The sequence below is a fragment of the Magallana gigas genome, chromosome 6 (assembly GCF_963853765.1).
Source record: "Magallana gigas chromosome 6, xbMagGiga1.1, whole genome shotgun sequence".
Taxonomy (NCBI): Eukaryota; Metazoa; Mollusca; class Bivalvia; order Ostreida; family Ostreidae; genus Magallana; species Magallana gigas.
This window is the reverse complement of record NC_088858.1, coordinates 47,295,699-47,316,829: the sequence shown is the minus strand read 5'-3', so window position 1 is coordinate 47,316,829 and position 21,131 is coordinate 47,295,699. Positions and strand designations below refer to the sequence as shown.

General features: G+C 33.9%; 2 protein-coding genes across 5 annotated transcripts; one reads left to right on the top strand and one right to left on the bottom strand.

The window, feature by feature from the left end:
* Window positions 1-2,639: 2,639 nt before the first annotated feature.
* LOC105336992 (probable tubulin polyglutamylase ttll-15) lies at window positions 2,640-15,952 on the bottom strand. 3 transcript variants are annotated; one of them, XM_011441525.4, is made up of 16 exons: window positions 15,815-15,952; window positions 14,526-14,710; window positions 12,580-12,816; window positions 11,441-11,596; window positions 11,022-11,141; window positions 10,530-10,605; window positions 10,240-10,309; window positions 9,992-10,075; window positions 9,562-9,646; window positions 9,193-9,271; window positions 8,942-9,050; window positions 6,211-6,277; window positions 5,770-5,897; window positions 5,255-5,354; window positions 4,970-5,083; window positions 2,640-4,785 (listed from the first exon to the last, which is right to left on the bottom strand). In XM_011441525.4, exons 2-16 carry the CDS (start codon window positions 14,559-14,561, stop codon window positions 4,657-4,659), a joined length of 1,590 nt encoding a protein of 529 aa, XP_011439827.3. In that variant the 5' UTR covers window positions 14,562-14,710; window positions 15,815-15,952; the 3' UTR covers window positions 2,640-4,656. The 3 variants fall into 3 exon arrangements, with proteins under 3 accessions (XP_011439827.3, XP_011439828.3, XP_019926486.3); XM_011441526.4 differs by having other exon boundaries at window positions 14,529-14,710; XM_020070927.3 differs by lacking the exons at window positions 14,526-14,710; window positions 15,815-15,952 and adding an exon at window positions 13,171-13,765.
* On the top strand, window positions 15,916-21,131 carry LOC105336993 (dual specificity protein phosphatase 12). 2 transcript variants are annotated; one of them, XM_011441528.4, is made up of 2 exons: window positions 15,916-16,055; window positions 19,713-21,131. In XM_011441528.4, exon 2 carries the CDS (start codon window positions 19,754-19,756, stop codon window positions 20,702-20,704), a length of 951 nt encoding a protein of 316 aa, XP_011439830.3. In that variant the 5' UTR covers window positions 15,916-16,055; window positions 19,713-19,753; the 3' UTR covers window positions 20,705-21,131. The 2 variants fall into 2 exon arrangements, with proteins under 2 accessions (XP_011439830.3, XP_011439829.3); XM_011441527.4 differs by lacking the exon at window positions 15,916-16,055 and adding an exon at window positions 18,396-18,534.

The following is a 21,131-nucleotide window of genomic DNA, read 5'->3' as shown; positions in this document are numbered from 1 at the left end:
ATACCGGTATACATTTAATAATGTTAATTTTACAGATCAGCTAATTTCATAATATGTTCTTTACCTAAAAGCATGCAATCTAATATATAATGTTAATGACTTTTGAGGAACTTTATCAGTGAATTATTTAAGAGATAGAGGTAATGTAAATCACATACATGTATATCTAAAGTAGTATAAAACCAAAAAGAAATGTTCTCTGGCATTTTCGCATTAGGTTACCATGAATGTTTCATTATTGGTAACTAATTTGGGTGCCATATATTTAAAAAAATAAGGGAATACTGGTAACTCTATTTTGCATTTTAGTTTGAGAGAGAAATTTTCAAATGTGAAGCACATTGGCTTAAACTCTCCCATTGGTTATACATGTCACAAAGTCTATGATTTAAACTAATTGATGGCCTGATACATGTAGTCGGATAGAGAACTAACCCATCTTGTCTGTTATTTTATTATAGTTGTTCCCATAAATGTTGGTCCAGTTGGAGGGGGTGGGGGGGCAATAATCAAGACTATATATGTCAGTGTGATTGCATTCTCATGGGAAGGTTTTCAAAGAGTTTCTGCCTCTTGTTTGAGAATGTTAAATCCCTTTTTAGCTCACCAGAGCCGAAAGCCCAAGTGAGCTACTCTGATCACTTTGCCCGGTGTTGTCTGTGAACTTTTCACATTTTTTACATCTTCTCTAGAACCATTGAACCAATTGTAACCAAACTTGAAATATGTACAAATTTTCTTCTCAAAATCTATTTGGTCAGAAAAGCTGAAATTTGTTTGTAAGCATTCTCAGGTAGTGTAAATCCGAGGCTTTTTTTTTTCAAATCATGACCCCTGAGGGTAGGGTGGGGTCACAATTTGGGGTAAGGGGGGGGGGGGGGGAGGGTGATCTTTTACATACAACCTAAAAGAAAAATCTGAAATTCTTCTCAAAAACCATTTGGTAAAAAGCTGGATCTTATGTGGAAGAATCCACAAGTAGTGTAAATTTTATTCTGTTCAAATCATGATCCCCATGGATAGAATGGGGCAAAAATGGGGGTGGGTGCGTATGTATGACATTTTACATCATAATAAATAGAGAAAAAGTTTTAAATTTTTTTTGAAAACTAAACAACAAAAGGAGCCTAATGTTAAACATTAAAAAATGTAAGTGAAATTTAAAAATTTTTTAACATGATCTTTTCTAATATTTTGTCCAGATATTTTGTATTTCATATTGTAAAGCTGATTTGATCAAGGTTTAGTATGGCCATTGCTACTCAGGTGAGCTATGTGGCCCCTTTACCTATCGTCATTTGTATTAACCATTCCTCTTGCTTGTGAGTACATGATAAGAAAACGTTTCTTTGTAGTAATATTTAACTTCTTTTTTATTCTGTTCAGATAACAATTTGACAAAAATTCAACAACAGGAATTAATTGCATCATATAATTATGTAACAATACATTTATATCTTCATGAAAACATTACATGTTTGCTTTTATGAGAACCAATTTTCATGGATTTCCACTCATTTTTCTTACAACTTTGTGCATGGGAATGTATTTAAATGGATTCATTTTCATAAAAAAATAGATAATGATCAAATTTCATGATTCATCACAGATGCTTACTTATGGATGAATGGTACCCACAAAAACTGAACATATCTAAAGTATGAGAAATGAACTACGGTGTTTTGTTTTACAATCTATTCTTATTCAACCGAAAAAAAAACCCAAGTCATTTGAACATGTAAGTAACACATATTTCTATCTTTTAAAAGATCAATGAATATTAGTTTCTCCCACTTATAGTAAGATGTTTAGAACTCCATTGTTCTACTTTACCTTAGTCGAGAGTGCACATACATATGCATAATTTTAAATTATCAATAAGATATTGCCTTGCTAGTTAAAAGGCTCAGTAGTGCCCAACATATTATATAACAGACCAGCTCACCATGCTGTGTTAACTAAGACCCTGTATGTTTCACACCGTATACAAGTACATGTACCAATACATATGTACCGGTACATACAATTAAAATTAATTAAAATAATTCTCTTTAATATTAAAATATTGCACTACTGTAAATTCCTTATTAAACACGAGTGATATATATCCGCGTTTAATCGCAAGAATCATCCCTCGCGGATTTAAAAACCTCGCTATTACATGTATTTTCTGAGAGTTGAGGACTATCAGAAATATGAATATATGTCCCGCGTTCGTGATTTTATATTCTTACTTGCGATTTGATGCAGAACAGCAGGATCGCGGAATTAAGTACTCGTGTAATATAAGGAATTTACAGTATGCAAAAATTAAAAAGAAAAGATGTACATCAGTATACACCCAAAAGTTTACATAAGAAGTGCTGGTAGATGTATTCCTGTATATACACAAGCTACTAGCTAATTATGAATTGTAACTGTAAAAAGTCTGTGTCAAGATAATGTAAACAGAGATATTTCATAAAAATCAAAATTTTAAAATATCAGGCATAAGTTCTTCCATAATACACATTACTATGAACTGAACTTCTGAAAATCATTGAGAACTGGGATAGATTATTGTAATAGCCAGGGCATGTGATAAAAAACACCTAGAAAATAAATCTCTATTAATAATTAATATTCTTAAAAAAAATATAGATGTTGATAATATCTATTTCAATACATGTACTTTAAATATTCCACAATTAGCTAAAGAAATTGATGATAACAACATTGATATAAGGAAAAAGATATGATAAAACATCTGGATCTTGGGACCCGAGAGTGTTAGAAAAACATCAATACAAGTAATGGAGAACTAGCCATATAGAGTGTTTTGCTAGTTTTACTGTACTAGTACTGTGGTTTCATTAATTTTCGTGGGTATCAATTTTCGTGGATTTTCTGAAAACCACAGTTTCAAGGATACGTAATTTCGTGGCCAATGATCCTATCAATACAAAATGTTAGTTGATATTGAACTTCAATGAACATTTAATTTCGTGGATCAACTTAAAGCTGAACACCGCTCGTAAATAGGCACCGTCACACAGATACCTGGTATATAAACCCTTCGATTTCGTTACACCCGATTGCACACCTGAACCTCGTGGCCGACATGTAGCATTCCTTTCATGGTCTTTAGATTTTATGCATTTTTTTCCTATCTTATGTTCATTTTCTGTTCGTAAATCATGCATTGACCAATTTATTTGATGTTAGTATTCTCCTGGCTTCAAAAAGTGTGTAAAATTTGATAATTTCATCGCGACCGGGTAACACGGCTAGGAAAAATGAACGTCCACTGTTAAAAATGTTAAACACAGGTGAGACCTCTACAGCGAAGTACTTTGAACTGTTTAGAGGTCTGTCCCTTATATAAGGGTTGTAGGGACAGAAGTGATTAAAGAGAAATATGGCGGACAGTGCCTATTTACGAGCGGTGTTCAGCTTTAACAACGAAATCCACGAAAATTGGTATTCAATGAATATTGATGAAACCGCAGTATTTGGACATCCATGAACACAGGATACTGAATAAATAAATTAAGTAGACCTTGTAATAGAATAAAAGTGTATAACATGATACTAAAACTACAAAAAGATAAGTGTAAAATTCTTTCTTTGTTGTATGAAACAGTGGAAGATAATAGAAAATTTACAATATAACAGAATACAAAGTAAATACAATGTACATGTATATCACATCACTTGTCGTACACATTAAATATATGCAATAGTTGGTAAAACTTGAGATTCAGTTGATATTAATCTTATTGTTCAATCAGACCACAATTCGGTATGTATTGCACAAAACAGTTTGCTGATATTCAGTATTTGTATATATTGTATACCTTTGGTAATAAAATGATATGATTTATGTTTTATGATATGACTTATAAAATAATATAGCTTATAAGCAGCTTATAAGCATTCAACATTGAGCAATTTAAATCACTTTTATAACAATACATAATAAATTCAGTGGTTAAGTGAAAGCTAATCTATATCACAGAGTCATTTACACATTTACACATTATATTTACATTTACACTTACACATTACATTTACACATTTCATTTACACAGTACAATCTAATGAGTCTTGTTGTACAAAAAGCGCCAGGCCATTCTATAAAGATGATATATTTGGTCAATATCACATGTATGAAATGTTTGGGGCTACATTATTGCTGCTACTAAAACACTGTTCTCAAAGAAATGAAAATAAAAATACACTTCAGAGATAAAAATTTTGTCTCTATTACAGCTTACAATAAAACCAAAATGTTAAACCCCTGTAACAACACTGGCCTGTTAAATTTCATCTACCAGGTAGCTTCAAACACATCAATTTTCTGCAGATATAAATGTAATATTAATGTCTCTGTGGACAAAATGCCCTACTTTAGCATTTATAAACATGATAAATTGATTAAATTCATTTATGAATAAATCTATATAGATTTTCAAAGTGTTTCTGAGATGGCTTGATTTGTACATTCATTAAAACATAGTCATCTAACTTGGGGGATTTTCTGTTGAGCAACCATCCTTAAGGCTGCAGCTTTCCTTGGGGTGTCCCTGGGTAAGCTTTAAGCATTATACAGGCACACTTCCTCCGGGGCTGTGGTTTGCAATAGGTATCGCCTCTGAGGCAGTAGTTACCTAAGTTTCAGCACCAAGAGGTGCTTTGTCTACACTTGCCCACAAACCACATGTACATCAGCTTGTTTCTATGGTTCAGACTGTGGAACTCCGGGTCACTGTGGGATGGAGTCCACTGTAATGCAAACTCTCCTGACTGAAACAAAAATTCAAAAGAATGTTAAAACTTTACGATTGCTACCTCTAAAATAACTGGCGATATACAAAGCATATTCTGAGGCGTAGCTGTAAGTTTAGAAAAACTTGAATCATTCATAGATAAAAGCTAAGATTAAAGGGGAATAACTCTGAGTTATTTTCCTTGATCACTGAAATCTCACCATTCTTTGAGGAAGAACACGTCCACAGTTTCCTTTGTTGATATGTTCTAAGTACGCCAGTTTCAGAGTCTTCTTCATAGACAGAGACACACAGGGACTGCATAATTTACACATCTATAAATAAAGGACAAAGCTTTTTGAAAAGTTTTTGGATTCAACTATCATCAGAGCAAATCAAACTGTTTGACTAGGTATTCAAAAGAAAGCCATCTGTAGCATTATAGAGTTGTATAACAACCACAAAGTATGTAAACACAGGGAATGTAAGACATCCTGTTAGTTTACCTCATTTTCGCAGCTGTGGAGGCACTGTGCACTGAGGCACCATTCGGGGAAAACAGAAATGTCTTTGTCTGACACCCTCATGTTGGCCTCGTCTTCAGAACTGGAAACAAATCACACAAAATTAAGCGTGAAAAATGGAAACCTCTCTTAATTTCTTTCATGACATTGAGTTAATATCAAGCTAGCATTATACACAAACATATCTGAAATATAAATATAATAAATATTTGATGAACCATTCAAATAATATAATAATATACCAGAATGCAAAGGAAAAATTTGTACCGGTACATGGTAGTTCTCTTTTATACAATGTAATGGGATCAGCAAGTCTATATACATCTTAAACATTGAGCCTCATTTAAGCCCCAGAGTTGTTTCAGTGGTTGTTCAGAATCAAAACAATATCAGGATGATTCAACAGGATTTGGTCTCCTAGAGTCTACCTGTTTTATCACAAAATTGATGCTGTAGAGCAAGCGATACTCTGATGTACGTTTGACAGGTAAGCTTACCTTTGTGAGAAATCATGGCTGACCGGCCTGGTGACAAGGACCAGACTCAACAGGTTAAACACCACCTGTTCGTACATTAAGGTATTCTCTCGGAAATGACCAGATGACAGGTTGGGAGACATATTCACCTGGCAGAAAATATTGATACATGTACAGTCAGTACCGGTATTTTGATTTCATAATCTACAGATCCTTTAAAAAATTCTGAATCATTTGAAAATAGATCAAACTTAACTATTACGGTATATGTAGTGTTAAGTGTGTATACTGGGGGTACATATACATGTATCACAACAGAAATGTTGCTACCAGTATGTTTATTGTACAATCTTCCTGTTGCCCTTTGAGTGCCCTTAGTTGGTCAATAAAGAAACTGAAATTGCCAGTATGTGAACTAATGATATACTATGTTGCACATTCATGCACAAATAATTCTCTCACCTCCATGAGGTAAACATTCAAATCCTCATCCAACGCAAAATCAAATCGAACCATTTCAAAGAAATTTCTAAAAAAAAAAAATAAAATAAAATAAATTAAAATAGAATAAACAAGAGGCCCAGGGGCCACATTGCTCACCTGAGCAACAATTGCCTTAATTCTGAGCAAATTAGCATTACATGATCAAAATATCTTGACAACTTAGTACAGCAGATCTTGCTAAAAAAAATTGAAAATCTGCCAATTTTTATCCACCTCTTTCTTTTGGTAAATACCAAGCCCCTTTTGTTGTTGTACCTGTAAGAAGATTTTTCTCTATTCCTATATACCCCGCCCCCCATTTTGTGGCCCCACTTTTCTCTAAGGTATCATGGTTTCATCAAACTTATATCTGCATAACCTGTGCTTTCACACTATGTACTGACTTTTGGACAGAAAAACTTTCCCAGAATATTTTTAAAGATTTTCTCTATATATTCCTAGTATGTAAAAATTCAAACCGCCATCACGGCCCCGCCCTACCACTAGGGACTGTGATTTTGAATTTACACTACCCGAGGATGCCTCTTCACAAGTTAACGCTTTTCTGGCCAAATGGTCTTTAAAAAGAAGATTTTTAAAGATTTTCTCTATATATTCCTATGTAAAAATTCATTCCCCACTGTGGTCTCACCATACCACTGGACTATTATTTTAACAAACTTGAATCTATATACGATTTGGAAATGCTTCCACTCAGATTTCGGCTTTCCTGGCCAAATAGTTTTGTCAATGAGAAGAAGATTTTTTAGAGATTTTCTCTATGTATAAAAATGTATCCCCCATTGTGGCCCCGCCCTACCCCCAGGGACCATGATTTGAACAAACTTGAATCTACATTATCTGAGGATGGTTACCCGCCAATTTGAGCTTTCTTGGTCAAATAGTTTTTGAGAAGAAGATTTTTTAAGATTTTCTCTATATATTCCTATGTAAAACTTGATCCCCCAATTGTGGCCCACCCTACCCCTGGAGACCATGATTTGAACAGACTTGAATCTACACTATCTGAGGATGCTTCCACTCAAATTTGAGCATTCCTGGCCTAATAGTTTTTGAGAAGAAGATAATCTCTATATATTCCTATGTAAAACTTGATCCCCCAATTGTGGCCCCTCCCTACCCCCAGGGACCATGATTTGAACAAACTTGAATCTACACTACCCGAGGATGCTTCCATTCACATTTGAGCTTTCCTGACCTAATAGTTTTTGAGAAGAAGATTTTTAATATATATTCCTATGTAAAACATGATCCCCCCATTGTGGCCCCACCCTACCCCCAGGGACTATGATTTGAACAAACATGAATCTACACTACCCGAGGATGCTTCCATTCACATTTGAGCTTTCCTGACCTAATAGTTTTTGAGAAGAAGATTTTTAATATATATTCCTATGTAAAACATGATCCCCCCATTGTGGCCCCACCCTACCCCCAGGGACTATGATTTGAACAAACATGAATCTACACTACCTGAGGATGCTTCCCTTTTAATTTGATCTTTTCTGGCTAAATTGTTTTTGAGAGGAAGATTTTTATAGATTTCTCTATATATTCCTATGTAAAAATTGATCCCCCTATTGTGGCCCCACCCTACCCCCGGGGACCATGATTTGAACGAACTTGAATCTACACTATCTGAGGATGCTTCCACTCAAATTTGAGCTTTCCTAGCCTAATAGTTTTTGAGAAGAAGATTTTTAAAAATTTTCTCTATATATTCCTATGTAAAACTGGATCCCCCTATTGTGGCCCCACCCTACCCCCGGGGACCATGATTTGAACAAATTTGAATCTACACTATCTGAGGATGCTTCCACTCAAATTTGAGCTTTCCTAGCCTAATAGTTTTTGAGAAGAAGATTTTTAAAAATTTTCTCTATATATTCCTATGTAAAACTTGATCCCCCTATTGTGGCCCCACCCTACCCCCGGGGACCATGATTTGAACAAATTTGAATCTACACTACCTGTGGATGCTGCCATTTTAATTTGAGCTTTTCTGGCCCAATAGTTTTTGAGAAGGAGATTTTTAAAGATTTTCTCTATATATTCCTATGTAAAACATGATCCCCCAATTGTGGCCCCACCCTACCCCCGGGGACCATGACTTGAACAAATTTGAATCTACACTACCTGTGGATGCTACCATTTTAATTTGAGCTTTTCTGGCCCAATAGTTTTTGAGAAGAAGATTTTTAAAGATTTTCTTTATATTCCTATGTAAAACTTGATCCCCCAATTGTGGCCCCTCCCTACCCCCGGGGACCATGATTTGAACAAACTTGAATCTACACTACCTGAGGATGCCTCCACACAAGTTTTAGCTTTTCAGGCCAAATAGTTTTTGAGAAGAAGATTTTTGAAAAATACCAACAAATTTTCAATAATTCTCAATTATCTCCCCTTTAAAGAGGGCGTGGCCCTTCATTTGAACAAACTTGAATCCCCTTCACCTAGTAATGCTTTGTGCCAAATTTGGTTGAAATCTGCCCAGTGGTTCTTGAGAAGAAGATGAAAATGTGAAAAGTTAACAACGACAACGACGACGACGACAACGACAGACAACGGACAAATTGTGATCAGAAAAGCTCACTTGAGCCTTTGGCTCAGGTGAGCTAAAAATACTGTGCAAAGACAGGTACAATGCATAACAACAGACAAAATTTTGACCAGTATTGGTACTGACCTAGACGATGTGTATTTATTGGTGGCACCAATGAGAGCAGCCTCTTTCTGTAGGTACACTGTTTTGATGGCTGAGGTTATATCTGCCCAAAGCTTCCGCGAGTTGTGGCCTGTGACATACAACAATATGAGTTATCTCCCTTAAGATGCATACATTAAATAATACTAAAAACAATTTATCGTCCCAAAAAATGCTCAAACAAAACAAAACTTTAATCAGGGATTGTGATTTAGTAAAACATGTGTCCTTACCTTTCATATCTAGATAGGCATTAAAAGCATCCTTAAAGTTAAAGTTCAGTTCTCTGTACAGCTTCTTAAGTGAAGGAATCTGAAAGAGAATATTCATGTAGGGTTAAAATTATCAAAGCACCTGAATACCAAATGATTCGCAACAAGTAATTCAAAAATCAAATAAATAATAAAGAACAAAGAACATGCACACAAATTTTTTCCAAGGCTAACATATTTGGTGCCAATGTTGAAGGAAAAGAGACAGATAAAATTCTTTAAAAAAGATTGGAACTGTACAAGGGATGTTTGTGATGCACATTAACTGTGCGGCACTGTGCCAAATATAGAATGTATGCTACTGATTACCACACTTATTCTGTACAGTACCTCCCACACTGGTGTGTAATCATCCCCTACAACATACTTCTTGATGTCTCGGGCGTCAAATGGGTAGTAGTCATGGGAACAGAACCTAAAACAATCATATTCAATACAAGAATTCAGTCTCATTTGAAGTTAACTCTCAATGGATACCACAAAAATACTATGTCCTGACCATGCATTAACCAATTATTGTGATCAATTCAAACTTGAGGAGTGACCTTCAACTTTACAATTCATTCAAGTTTGGCCTTGAGTTTAGAAAGCTTGAAGTTTTACATGTACATGTATAGAAATTTAGGTCTATTTCATAATTTTAAAAAGTTTAGGACAAAGAGACATACTAAACATATTGTTATCTATTCTACATCTTGGTTGTTATGTAAATCGGCTAACATAAATAAACTATGTGACACAACCAAGGTAAAGTACTGACCTGAACAATGCCTCGGACTCCAGAATGTACACTCTAAGGGGGTCAATGGAGGTCAAGGTCGTGTACACACCAATGTCAAATTTTCTGAATATTGATAATGGAATGTTAAAAACATGTACCTGGTACATATATATTTCAGATTTTAGCAATCGTTACAGTTGTTATTATATTTCTAACTTTCCATAAATTCTATCTAAAAATAGGTTTAATGAATGTGCAGAATACAGGGATGAAACTTTGCTACCCACCTCCCATCAATAAGGAACGGTCTATCCACAAACATCTGAACAAAAGAGCCGTCATCTGACAAGTCCAATTCTAGAGCAAAATCAGAGGAGAAGATAACTCTCACACCACTTAACATCCGAGAACAATCAAATTATTGTTGTACATAACTACAAACAATATTGTATAATTTGACAAGTTTCAAAGTCTCCTTTTTAATATTGAAGCAATTAATTTATGTTCATAAACAAGTTGATATAATGGAAAAATGAGGAATATAAAACTTTGAAGTATAGAAAAGGTATACACCTACCCTGCACATGTTTGATCTTGATGCCCCTATGGCTGTTTCTCTTCTGGACCCACAGCGTGTGTGGGTGTTCCTCTGCCTGCAATTTAACGCACGAGTGTCATATTGTGTATCTCAGTCCTTCATCTTCGAACCATTTTAACAAGAGCTTGGACTTTGGTTAGATGTGTCAAACAGCAATGTGACGTAGCCCTGTCTATTTCATTGCTGGCCACTCAGCCATATATCTTTGAAATCAACAAGATTTGTCTGGCTTTTGAGCTAAGACTATGCAATCGGTGCATATTTCGCTTTAAACCGCATCATTTTTAACTTGTTTTGATGAAAGAAATAGGTAGCTAAGTCCAACAGAAAGTCCAAAGTCTTGTTAAAATGGTTCTATTAGCAGAAAAATCAGTGATATACCAAAACACACTTCACATGTATAAGATAATAAAACATTTACCGGTACATTTTACTATACTATTATATGCAATAAATTTATCACAGACTTACATATTGGAGGAATTGTCTTTTCTCCTTGGGGATCTTGAAGGCCCGGGGTATGAAAGGGTTGGTGGACACAGCTAGACTGACTTTGTTGGTGATGTATCCAGAGCCCGGGAAATGGTTCACCTGTGAAGAGAAATGACATCTAACAAAGTTTTTCAGGGATATATTCTGTCAATCAAAGACATATACCAGTTGTTGCATTTACATTCACTAAAAAAAAAGCCATACTAAAAATTATAAATAAACTAAATTCAGAATCCAAATGTCACCAAGCCACAAACCTTTTAGCTACAACAAGGTTTTAAAACATTGCATGTCCTTGTGCTTGTAATCAAGACCAAGACATTTTACCCTTCTAGTCCTTATTAAATATGATAAATGAGATAACCATTTTTTAATACACAGAGGTGTACAGTACTAACCTTTTGGTGAGGTTTTAGAATTGACATTTTCTTGGCCAGAGATTCAAATGGATACTCATGAGACCAGAGAACATCCCAGTCAGATTCGCCATTGCCAAGTGCATATCCAATTCTGTCAAATACTGCAAACACATGCTTCAGGTAGCCAGACTCTAACTGTAAAAATAGATAGAAAGTTAACAAATTAAATGCTTCAAGTAACCAGACTCTAACTGAAACAATAGCCAGGTGGTTAACACATGCTTCAAGTAGCCAGACTCTAACTGTAACAAAAGTCTGACATTAACACCATACAGGTAGCCAGAATCTAACTGTAAAAATGGACACACAGTCAACAAATGCTTCATGTAGCCAGATTCTACCTGTAACAATAGCCAGAAAGTTAAATTGTGCATAAGGTAACCAGTCACTCTAACAAAAGTCTGACATTAACACATGCATCAGGTAGCCAGACGCTATTTCTGTAATAATAGTCAGACAATTAACACATACTTCAGGTGGCAGGACTCTAACTGTAAAAATAGATAAAAAGTTAACATGCATCAGGTAGCCAAACTATACTGTTAAAGTATTACATTTGGCTGTGTATTCTGTTTAGCATTTTTTGGCGGAAAACGGCATCCGTTTAATCAAGTACATCACCAAATGTAAAATATATACATGTAAGTAGATAAATAGGTACATTCAGAAATGCGCTAATTAAATCAAATTCACTCTAATTTGCTGATAAATCATATTCCGCAAAATATCGTACACGACAAATATAATACGCTTACAGTATTAACTGTTCAGTCAACTAATGCTTCAGGTGTACTTTGATTGTAATAAGCAACATGGTGAACACATAGGATAGCCAGATTTTCTTCTATTTGAAGTTGAAATAATCTTTTATTTTCAAATTTTAATGCTCTTTGACATGAAATATACCCACCAATTCAAAAGTTTCTATATAAGTTGTAGAATTTTTGAAAATATAAAGATATCAACAAAACTTCAAAATCAAAAGAAAATTTGATGACATTGCATTTAAAATAATAATGAATCATTTGATCATGCAATCATATCAACCAATTCAAACGGGAAGGTGATCCAGGTGGCATATCCATTACCCATATTAAAACAACAGTGTTCTCTTGTACCTTTTTTCCCTCCACCCACACAATGGGGGTCCGGACAGCATATTTCCCTGGCTTTCCCTCTGCCTGTGGCTGAACAGCTTGCTGAAGGTTCCCAGTTTCCCTCATCTTATGAAGCTCGTAGATGTTCAACAGAGTGAGGACAATCCCGAGTGCCAACACAACAATCACCAACGAAAACAGACGTCCGGGCTTCTTCATTTTGGGCTTTGGCTTTCCAAAAGTGGGCAACTGGGCATCCTAAAAATCACAACAAGCTTAGTACTCAATGTTTAAGAGTTGTCTATCACAACACTAACAATTTTTGAATACAGCATTCAAGCTTCTAACTAAAGATAGAAGTGTGAATCGGTACAATATGGTATCAGTACGTTGTAACCAGCCTTATTATAGTAAATCACAATCAAAAATAAAATACATTATGCTTCAATACGGCATGCAGAAGTAATTAAATCATTACTGAATTCTCTATGCACCTAATCATCCAGAAATTTAAATAAAAATGACTGAATTGCTAATCTTAAATATTTATGACTTTCTGTGAATAAAGAAAATGATAAAAAGATTGTAAAGATTCTATGACAGTCACCATACCAAATTTTACTCGGAACAGATCTACAATTCCCCTTCTCCCTAGTGTCTCTTTTATGAAACGGAGAAATAAAGCCACATCACAAAATAATGGAATGTTCAGGGATCCAAATTACAACAATTTACATTTGTAATTGACAGGAAATAGAAAAACAAGATGAAAAAACAATGGCCTCACTCCCAGGAATAGTCCAAAGCATGTGTTATCTGTGTTAACATTCAGTTTGGTTCACACTTCTAAAAAGAACGCTCCTGTTTGATAATGTCAATTTCTGTTTAAAGGTGTGTGTCAATTTTTTTTACCTTTCCTGGATTTAATTATCATATCACTCTATCTTTTTGACACTTCAGAACTGTACATATCAAGCATTACAAATTAACTTATACAAAATTCACTAAAACCTTGTACACACCCCATTAAAGTTAATTTGTGGCTTACATATTAATTATGAGACCAAGATTGTCAGTTTTACAGCACTGCCACATATAAATAAATCAACCATATTAATTTTCCTTTTAAAATGGGGTCATCCTACTATGGTTGTTCATCTGTGACAAAAGCATACGACATTTTCATTTTAATCAATAAATTCAAGGCTTCATCATATACACATAGAATTGATCTAATCTGCATGATTTAAATTATCACATTTCAAATGATTTCAGTCTAGAAATCAAGTGAAAATTAATGTACTGTTTGTTAGGGAAATAGATTCCTACTGCATGTTGCAATAATTTCTTTGAATATTTGATAAATAAGTACATGTAATACAGTGCTTTTAAAGTCAGTAAAATCAACGTCCTAAGTAATACTTATTAAGGTGTATACTGCAAACTACTTATTATTTTTGGAAAAAATTCACAGCTTCAATCTCAAATTTTTCACCACCTAAATGTGGTCACTCACCGTAAAACATTTTTAATCTCATTCGAGAATGCGATGTCACTACTAGAACCTGTTGACAGAAATATTTGTCGCTGTAAACCAATTTCTTAATGTCTCTTGCAACTGTAAGTGTACAAGGTAATTTTTTCAAATCAATAAAATAGGCATGGTCTTAAAAAAGTCAATCGAGAGAACCAGTCTATCAGTGGTATAAAACTTGAAATAAACTTTTCGTCAATAAAAATGGTCAACAGTACACTGACTGTGGAATGAATGTTACTTACCTGTAGTTGGTTAATGTTACACTATCAGTGGAATGAACGGTACTTACCTGTAGTTGGTTAACAATAGTATGACCATCAAATGATCAGTACTTACCTGTTGTTGGTTAACAGTACACTGTCCATGGAATGAACAGTACTTACCTGTAGTTGGTCAATGTTACACTGTCTGTGGAATGAAGGGTACTTACCTGTAGTTTGTTGTAAGGTGAATTGAAGCTGTTCATGATGTTTGCTATCTGTACAGACTTTGTCTCATCAGTTCAGAATAGGACCTCTACTTTGTGCCAAGTTTGTGTGTGTGTGTTTGTAAGAGATCTACCGGTATACAGGTTTCAGGGTAAATATCAACTCATCCAGTCCACTTCATGTCAACCTATTCATACAATGAGAATAGATCTAAGTCAGTGACTAAGATACTTCTTTGCATGTTATTCTTTGTCTTTTATCAGAAAAAGTTTGAGGTTTTACACCATCGCTGATAATTCAACAGACAGAGCATACCAAGAATTGATTATAACCATAAAGCTGATACTTTCGACAGTTTTCCTGAGAACACATTGTTTGTTATTGATATAAATCAAACAGGATGTTCTGACAAGTGTAGTTAGATTATGTTAATATGCCACATGTACTAAATAAACTATACATAATAAGATCAGTAGCTGGAAAATGTACTGGTAAGATAAATAGGGTTTTGGAAAAAATCTTTAGGAAAATGGTATTTACCATGTTATGTTGAATCATAGCAATGTTATTAAATTAATTAATGTGTCATACATTCATTACAAGTTATATCTTATTTAATATATATTATTTAATTATTACACACATAAAAATTAGTCAAAAGATTTCAACATCAGTGGAATGGAAAAAGAATATTAATATTATCAATCTATCAGAATAAATTAATCATTGTCTTTGTGTAATTTCAGCAGTACAAAATGATATATATATAGTGTACAGAGCACAAAAGGAAATCCTACCAATGTTGTATACTATAGAAATGTTATACAGGTCCATGGGCAAAATTACTTCTCTAGAAATAATAAATGACCATGATGTATTAATTAAGGCCAAGGGATACACCAGTCTTGTTTACGCATAAAAATTACATCACGAATGCAATTATAATTTTATCCCTGTAACTAATTTGAAAATAGAATGTGTACAAGTTTTCATATGTTTATAAATATTGATCATTTTATGCAATGAATTAACAGTCCTTTGATAAACATGAACACAATAAAACATAAAGATCAATTCAGCAATTGTAGTTCATATTGACTCTGCTTAATTGTTTCAATCTTTTAGCTCATGTCAAAAATCAGCCACATGCTTACAGAGTTTCTTTACAAACAAACAGGCTCATCAATACATTGAAAGGATTATATTTCACAGTATCAAACACTAATTAAATAGATGTCTGATTACTATCAAATTTGAAAGAATTTAAATTTCAAAATCTGCATGATATTACCTGTGATAACGATCTGGCCGCCTGATATACAGAAAGAGCTAGTCTTTGTAAGTTGTCCGCTCATTGTCAAATAACTTGGGGGTACATGTTTATATATCAATCTGTGTGTTAACATTTCCCCATCAACTGTTCCAAATCCTGTTCAGATGAAAGTCGACCCTGCAGCTTTTTAAGTGGCCTGCATAATCCCTGCCTAGAGAAATTATTCAGTGTTTTAACATCAATCAACTTTTAGCATCAGGTATATATATTTCATATATTTAATATACTGTAACAGTACTGATCATTTTTTTTTCTCTTGAAATTTCATGACAGTAATCCAACTTCAAAGATTTACTGATGCTTGAATGGCTTCAAGTTGAAAAATGTACTTTATATAATCAGATAATAGGGGGTGCATTATACTAGCTGTTGATGCACAAGCTCAGAAAATGTAAAGTATAAAGTTCACACAATATGTATTGAATAAGCTATATGTATAAATTTTATGAATTCTTAAACACAATCAACACATATACCTCGTAATAGTATATCCTTGAAACATAATCTTATAATTTTCATTCACCTACTAGACAATTGATGATATATAGCCTAACCACATCAAGGACATCATGCTTATTATGGATATATACAACTGACAGGTTTATTCTCACACATGCTGTGAGGGTTTCATTAACTTACACATATACATACACTAGTTTTGTCAGGTCACAATATAATAGGACATTGTAGCAGTTATAGACTCTGTGAGGTGTGTTTTTATTTTGCCAATTTTTACTGCAGTAGTGTTATTAATAAGCATACTAAGCGAATTTTAAAATATATACATTTTACAATATACTTTCCATGAACATTGGATTATTTATACAGATTAACAGTATTTTGCTATGATACATTTTCTATCATTAAATAAAAATTAATCATCTATTCATATATAATATATATACAAGTGGCAATACATCTTCAAACCAAGGGTTTGCAGTCCACTCCTATCCCTATAATTAATATGGTAAGCAGAGTGGACTGAAAACACTTGGCTATATTGAAGATGGTGGCTATAATGTATAAACTATTTTTGTTTATATATCAGTATAAAAGTATGCTTTATAAAAACATGAATTAAAACCTTGGGTCTATACTTTGGTAGGGGGGGGGGACTAGATTGGCTGTTCGTTCACCTTAAAACGCATTTGCCCTTGACGCCATTCGCCCTTGTTTACGTTTGCCTTATTTTTATAAAGGATTAATGTATCTATGTATTTTTGTATTCTGATCAATTTAAACATTATGAAGAGATTAATTAATGAAAACAATACCACACTTTTCTCTTTTACATAATAATCACCAATCGACTGACGGTGACATGATATAGATACGGAGACTTCTGGATTGATTTATCTAAATTTTTTTTTAATGTTACAACATTTTATATTCTTCTGTTACTATTTTGTAATTACATGAATTTTAAATTTCACCTAATAATAAAACCATATTGAAATCTCGATATATTTATCTCGGATTGTGTTATGTAAATTTTTAAAATATAGAATAGGTGATAATCATCTGCTTACTAGCTTCTGAATGAGCCAATTAAAGCAATTTCTTTAATTGTTAAAAAAAACATCAAGTGAATGTTTATATTTATTGTACTGATAAGCTGTATAGCTTAAAGTTAATAAAGAACTGATCTGAATCATTATAAAAACAACAAGACGGTTATCAAAAATTTACCGAAATAAAATTTTACAATTATCCCAATTACGTCTTTTTTGTTGAAAGAATTTAAAACAAAACGCTAGAATATACATATAATTATTAAAAGTTAACATGTTTTAAGTTAAAATTAAATAAATAACTTATGCTGTGGTTGATTTAAAAACAAGGCGCGACGAATTAAGTTTAGGGCGAATGATTATTGGGGCGAACGATAATTAGAGCAAACAGACCTAGGGCAAAGAACTCGGGCATCATGCAGCAATGCATTTTATGACAAAGACATCAATTTGTAAACCTAAGTCAACCATATAAAATCGCTCAGATGTAAGATGTATAGGTTCAAGTTTCTATGAAAGATGAAGACAGCCTATATGCATCAGATTGCGCAAGTCAGTTCTTTACCCCCCCACCCCCACCCCTTCAAAACAGGAGGGTTAATCTTCCTGGCTGCACACTTCCTTGGGTGCTTCGCGTCTGATTTTATTAAATTTCCTACACGTCAAACCAACGCTACCTACACCTATGACAAGTTTATAGTTGTATACACAATTCATATGGCATTAATTTCCTTGTTCAGTAAGATGCCTACAGCGCGGCGCTGTGTACAGAAACAGTAGGCCTTCATGTTTCGGGTTTTTTTCTTCTGTTAAACAAACAGTTAATAAAATGCATGCTACGAAGTTAGATCTACCTGTAATCGACTTGTGTTAAATAGCGTCTCCATGTTTTTGTCGACTTACATGTACAGTCTTACCTGTCATTAGAAGTGGTTCCTCCAACTTTCACTCAGCACCTCGGCCGATTCGTATCTCATCTATGTAGGTTAGGGAATCGTCCGAGGTTTGCCGAATGTCCAACTTTTACTTTGATTTCGTAGCTTTTCGGGTTTCTTCATCGCGTAGCATCAAAAGTCAAAAGGGTTACGAAAGTTTAAGAGGCAAAAGAGTTCCACAACAAACACATTTCCCCATTTTCAGAACTTAGCTTATTTCATAGGTTTCAAGGTGAGAAAAGGCTTTTATTTTTGGATTACATGTAATTTGAATAAGAGCATATAAAGGGGTAGATGTCATGGGATTTTTATTATCACATTGAAACTTTTGCAATCTTTGGACCACGTGAAAATATCCGAATTTCCTCAGGTGTTAAATTTTTTTTTATGCCATTGTAGATTTCCGATTTTATTCAAAGTATCCGAATCTCGAAATAAAGTCATTATATAATTTTGAAACACACTGTTTACCTTAAACTTAAATAAGAGTGTAAATTGTTATACATGATGATGAAGCTGGTGTGACATTTCATAATCATATTGAAATACATGTATTTGAAAAAGTATATCGAATTTTCTTATTTGAATTATTATGCTGGTAAATAAAGCTGTTTTTACACGAGAAATTTTAATATGTGTCAAGTTATAGCTCAGTTTGGTGATGTTGTTTTCTTTTAACACAGTTAAACGTTACTATTTTACTACTATACTAATGTAACAGTTACAGTAATTCTCTTAGCTGATGAAATCAGACTGAGTTACCAATAGGAAATTGAATTATGTATGATAAGTAAAAATTTAAAATTTGATGATAAAATTATGATAAATCCAGTTATAACCAGAAGCTTAGTTTGCCAGGTTTCAAGTCAACTTTACTTTCCAAAATTAACAACTTAGGTGCTGAGTTGACTAGTCAACAAGTTATATAAAACATGTATTTATCTAAGAGTTTTATTTAACGAAAAACTTCTGGTGTGGCTTTGGAATTATATGCAACCTTCAGTTGGCAATGTAAAGATTTTCAATTTTCCTCTCTTTTACCATGGTATTGTAATATATTCTCCAAAAAAGTAGTAATATATGGAAAAAATAACAACATAGAAATAAACTCAACTAGTGTCATTATCAGTCATCAGGAGTTTCAATGTTTGATAAATAATAATGAAACTAATTGGGTTTATTATTATATACAGCTTTATATATTGTTAATTTTATTATTATATGAAGGGTTCATTATACATGTATATATATCTTTATGCTCTTAATACTCTGGCAACCATATATGTGACAATTGTAGATTAATGCTTGCCAATGTGCTTACATTTTAAAACTTGTTACAGTACCGGGTATGCAAGAATGTTTTAAAAAGGTACTACCAATATTTATTTGACATGTTATTTTTTTGTTCAGTTATAGAATAAGTGGATAAAGACAATTTGACACAAATAAAGATGGAAGGTTCTAAGGAGTCAGACTTTAGCCACATAGTGGACAACATCTATATAGGGGCAGAAAGGGCAGTACACAGAACAGACCAGCTGAAACAAAATAATGTCACTCACATCTTGACCATCAACAATGTTTCCCTACATCGGAGCATCACAGAAAAGTACAAGTACAAGTTTATTTATGGACTTGACCTTGAATTCACTGACCTTCTCAGCCATTTTGAAGAATGTTTCCATTTCATAGAAGATGCCACTGAGAGTGGAGGCAGTGTTCTTGTGCATTGCCTTATGGGGTGTTCCAGAAGTGCAACCATTGCGATTGCTTATCTTATGTATAAAAACAAAATAACTTATGAAGAGGCCTTGGAAATTGTGAAAAATAAAAGACCAATGGTGTGTCCCAATGAAGGGTTCGTTTCTCAGCTACTTTTATTTGAGGAAATGGGTTGTGCCATGGACAGGACACATGAGAAATACAGGCAGTATAGACTCAAGAAGCTGGCCGACAACTTACAGGGCTCCACTTCTGAAGAGAGACTTAAGCTGCAGGCCGATTACTTTGATACTGCTGAGGAACTCAAAAAAGAGGATGTAGTGTTTAAATGTCGTAAATGTCGACAGGCCCTGTTCAAGCAGTCAGGGATCATGAAGCACTGTGTCGGAGAGGGAGAGGTTGCATTCAGCTGGAGGGGGAAAGTGTCCACTGAGAAGACCGAAAAACCTAATGACCCTGCGGTCTGTGATTTATCATACTTCATCGAGCCGGTCAGATGGATGGCAGGATCCATTCAGGATCTTGAAGGAAAGCTGTCATGTCCCAAATGTAATTGTAAGATTGGCTCCTTCCTGTGGTATGGGGAAAGGTGTCCGTGTGGTTCCTGGGTGGCGCCTGCCTTTCACATCCAGACCACCAAAGTGGATATGTGTAAACCCAGAGTTGTTCCTCCTAGATGATAAAGTAACTCTAAAATTAATATTGTCATGTGCTATGTGCACATTACATGTTCTAGTATTTATTATCTTTAATTTGCATGTGAGGGACTTACCCTCATTCCTCACTCAAAAACAGATACAGAACTATAGTTAATGTATATTGGTGTCAAAGTCCTTGTCACTTATGATGTTGCCTATACATTTGAAAGTAAAGAGTCGGAAGACATATTTTTAATGTTGTTCTGATAAAAAATCCTTTCAAACATACAAACAATTCATGTAAAATGGTTTATTTTTGTGATAATTTTTTATTTTCTGTCACTCTCAGAATAACTCATCAAAAGATGATTTATACTTCATTGTCTTATCTTCCTAGTAAGTAAATGTTATTACAGTAGCATTTAATGTATGTTTATAAAATAAAAAGAACTTATATATTGTTAATGTT

Excerpts from the sequence above, each read along its gene's own strand:
- LOC105336992 (XM_011441525.4), bottom strand. The coding sequence starts at position 14,561 with ATGAACAGCTTCAATTCACCTTACAACAAACTACAG. Across the intron at positions 11,142-11,440 it reads TTCTAAAACCTCACCAAAAG|GTGAACCATTTCCCGGGCTC; the intron begins GTTAGTACTGTA and ends TTCTCTTCACAG. Across the intron at positions 5,355-5,769 it reads AGCCATGATTTCTCACAAAG|TTCTGAAGACGAGGCCAACA; the intron begins GTAAGCTTACCT and ends ATTTGTTTCCAG.
- LOC105336993 (XM_011441528.4), top strand. The coding sequence starts at position 19,754 with ATGGAAGGTTCTAAGGAGTCAGACTTTAGCCACATAGTGGACAACATC.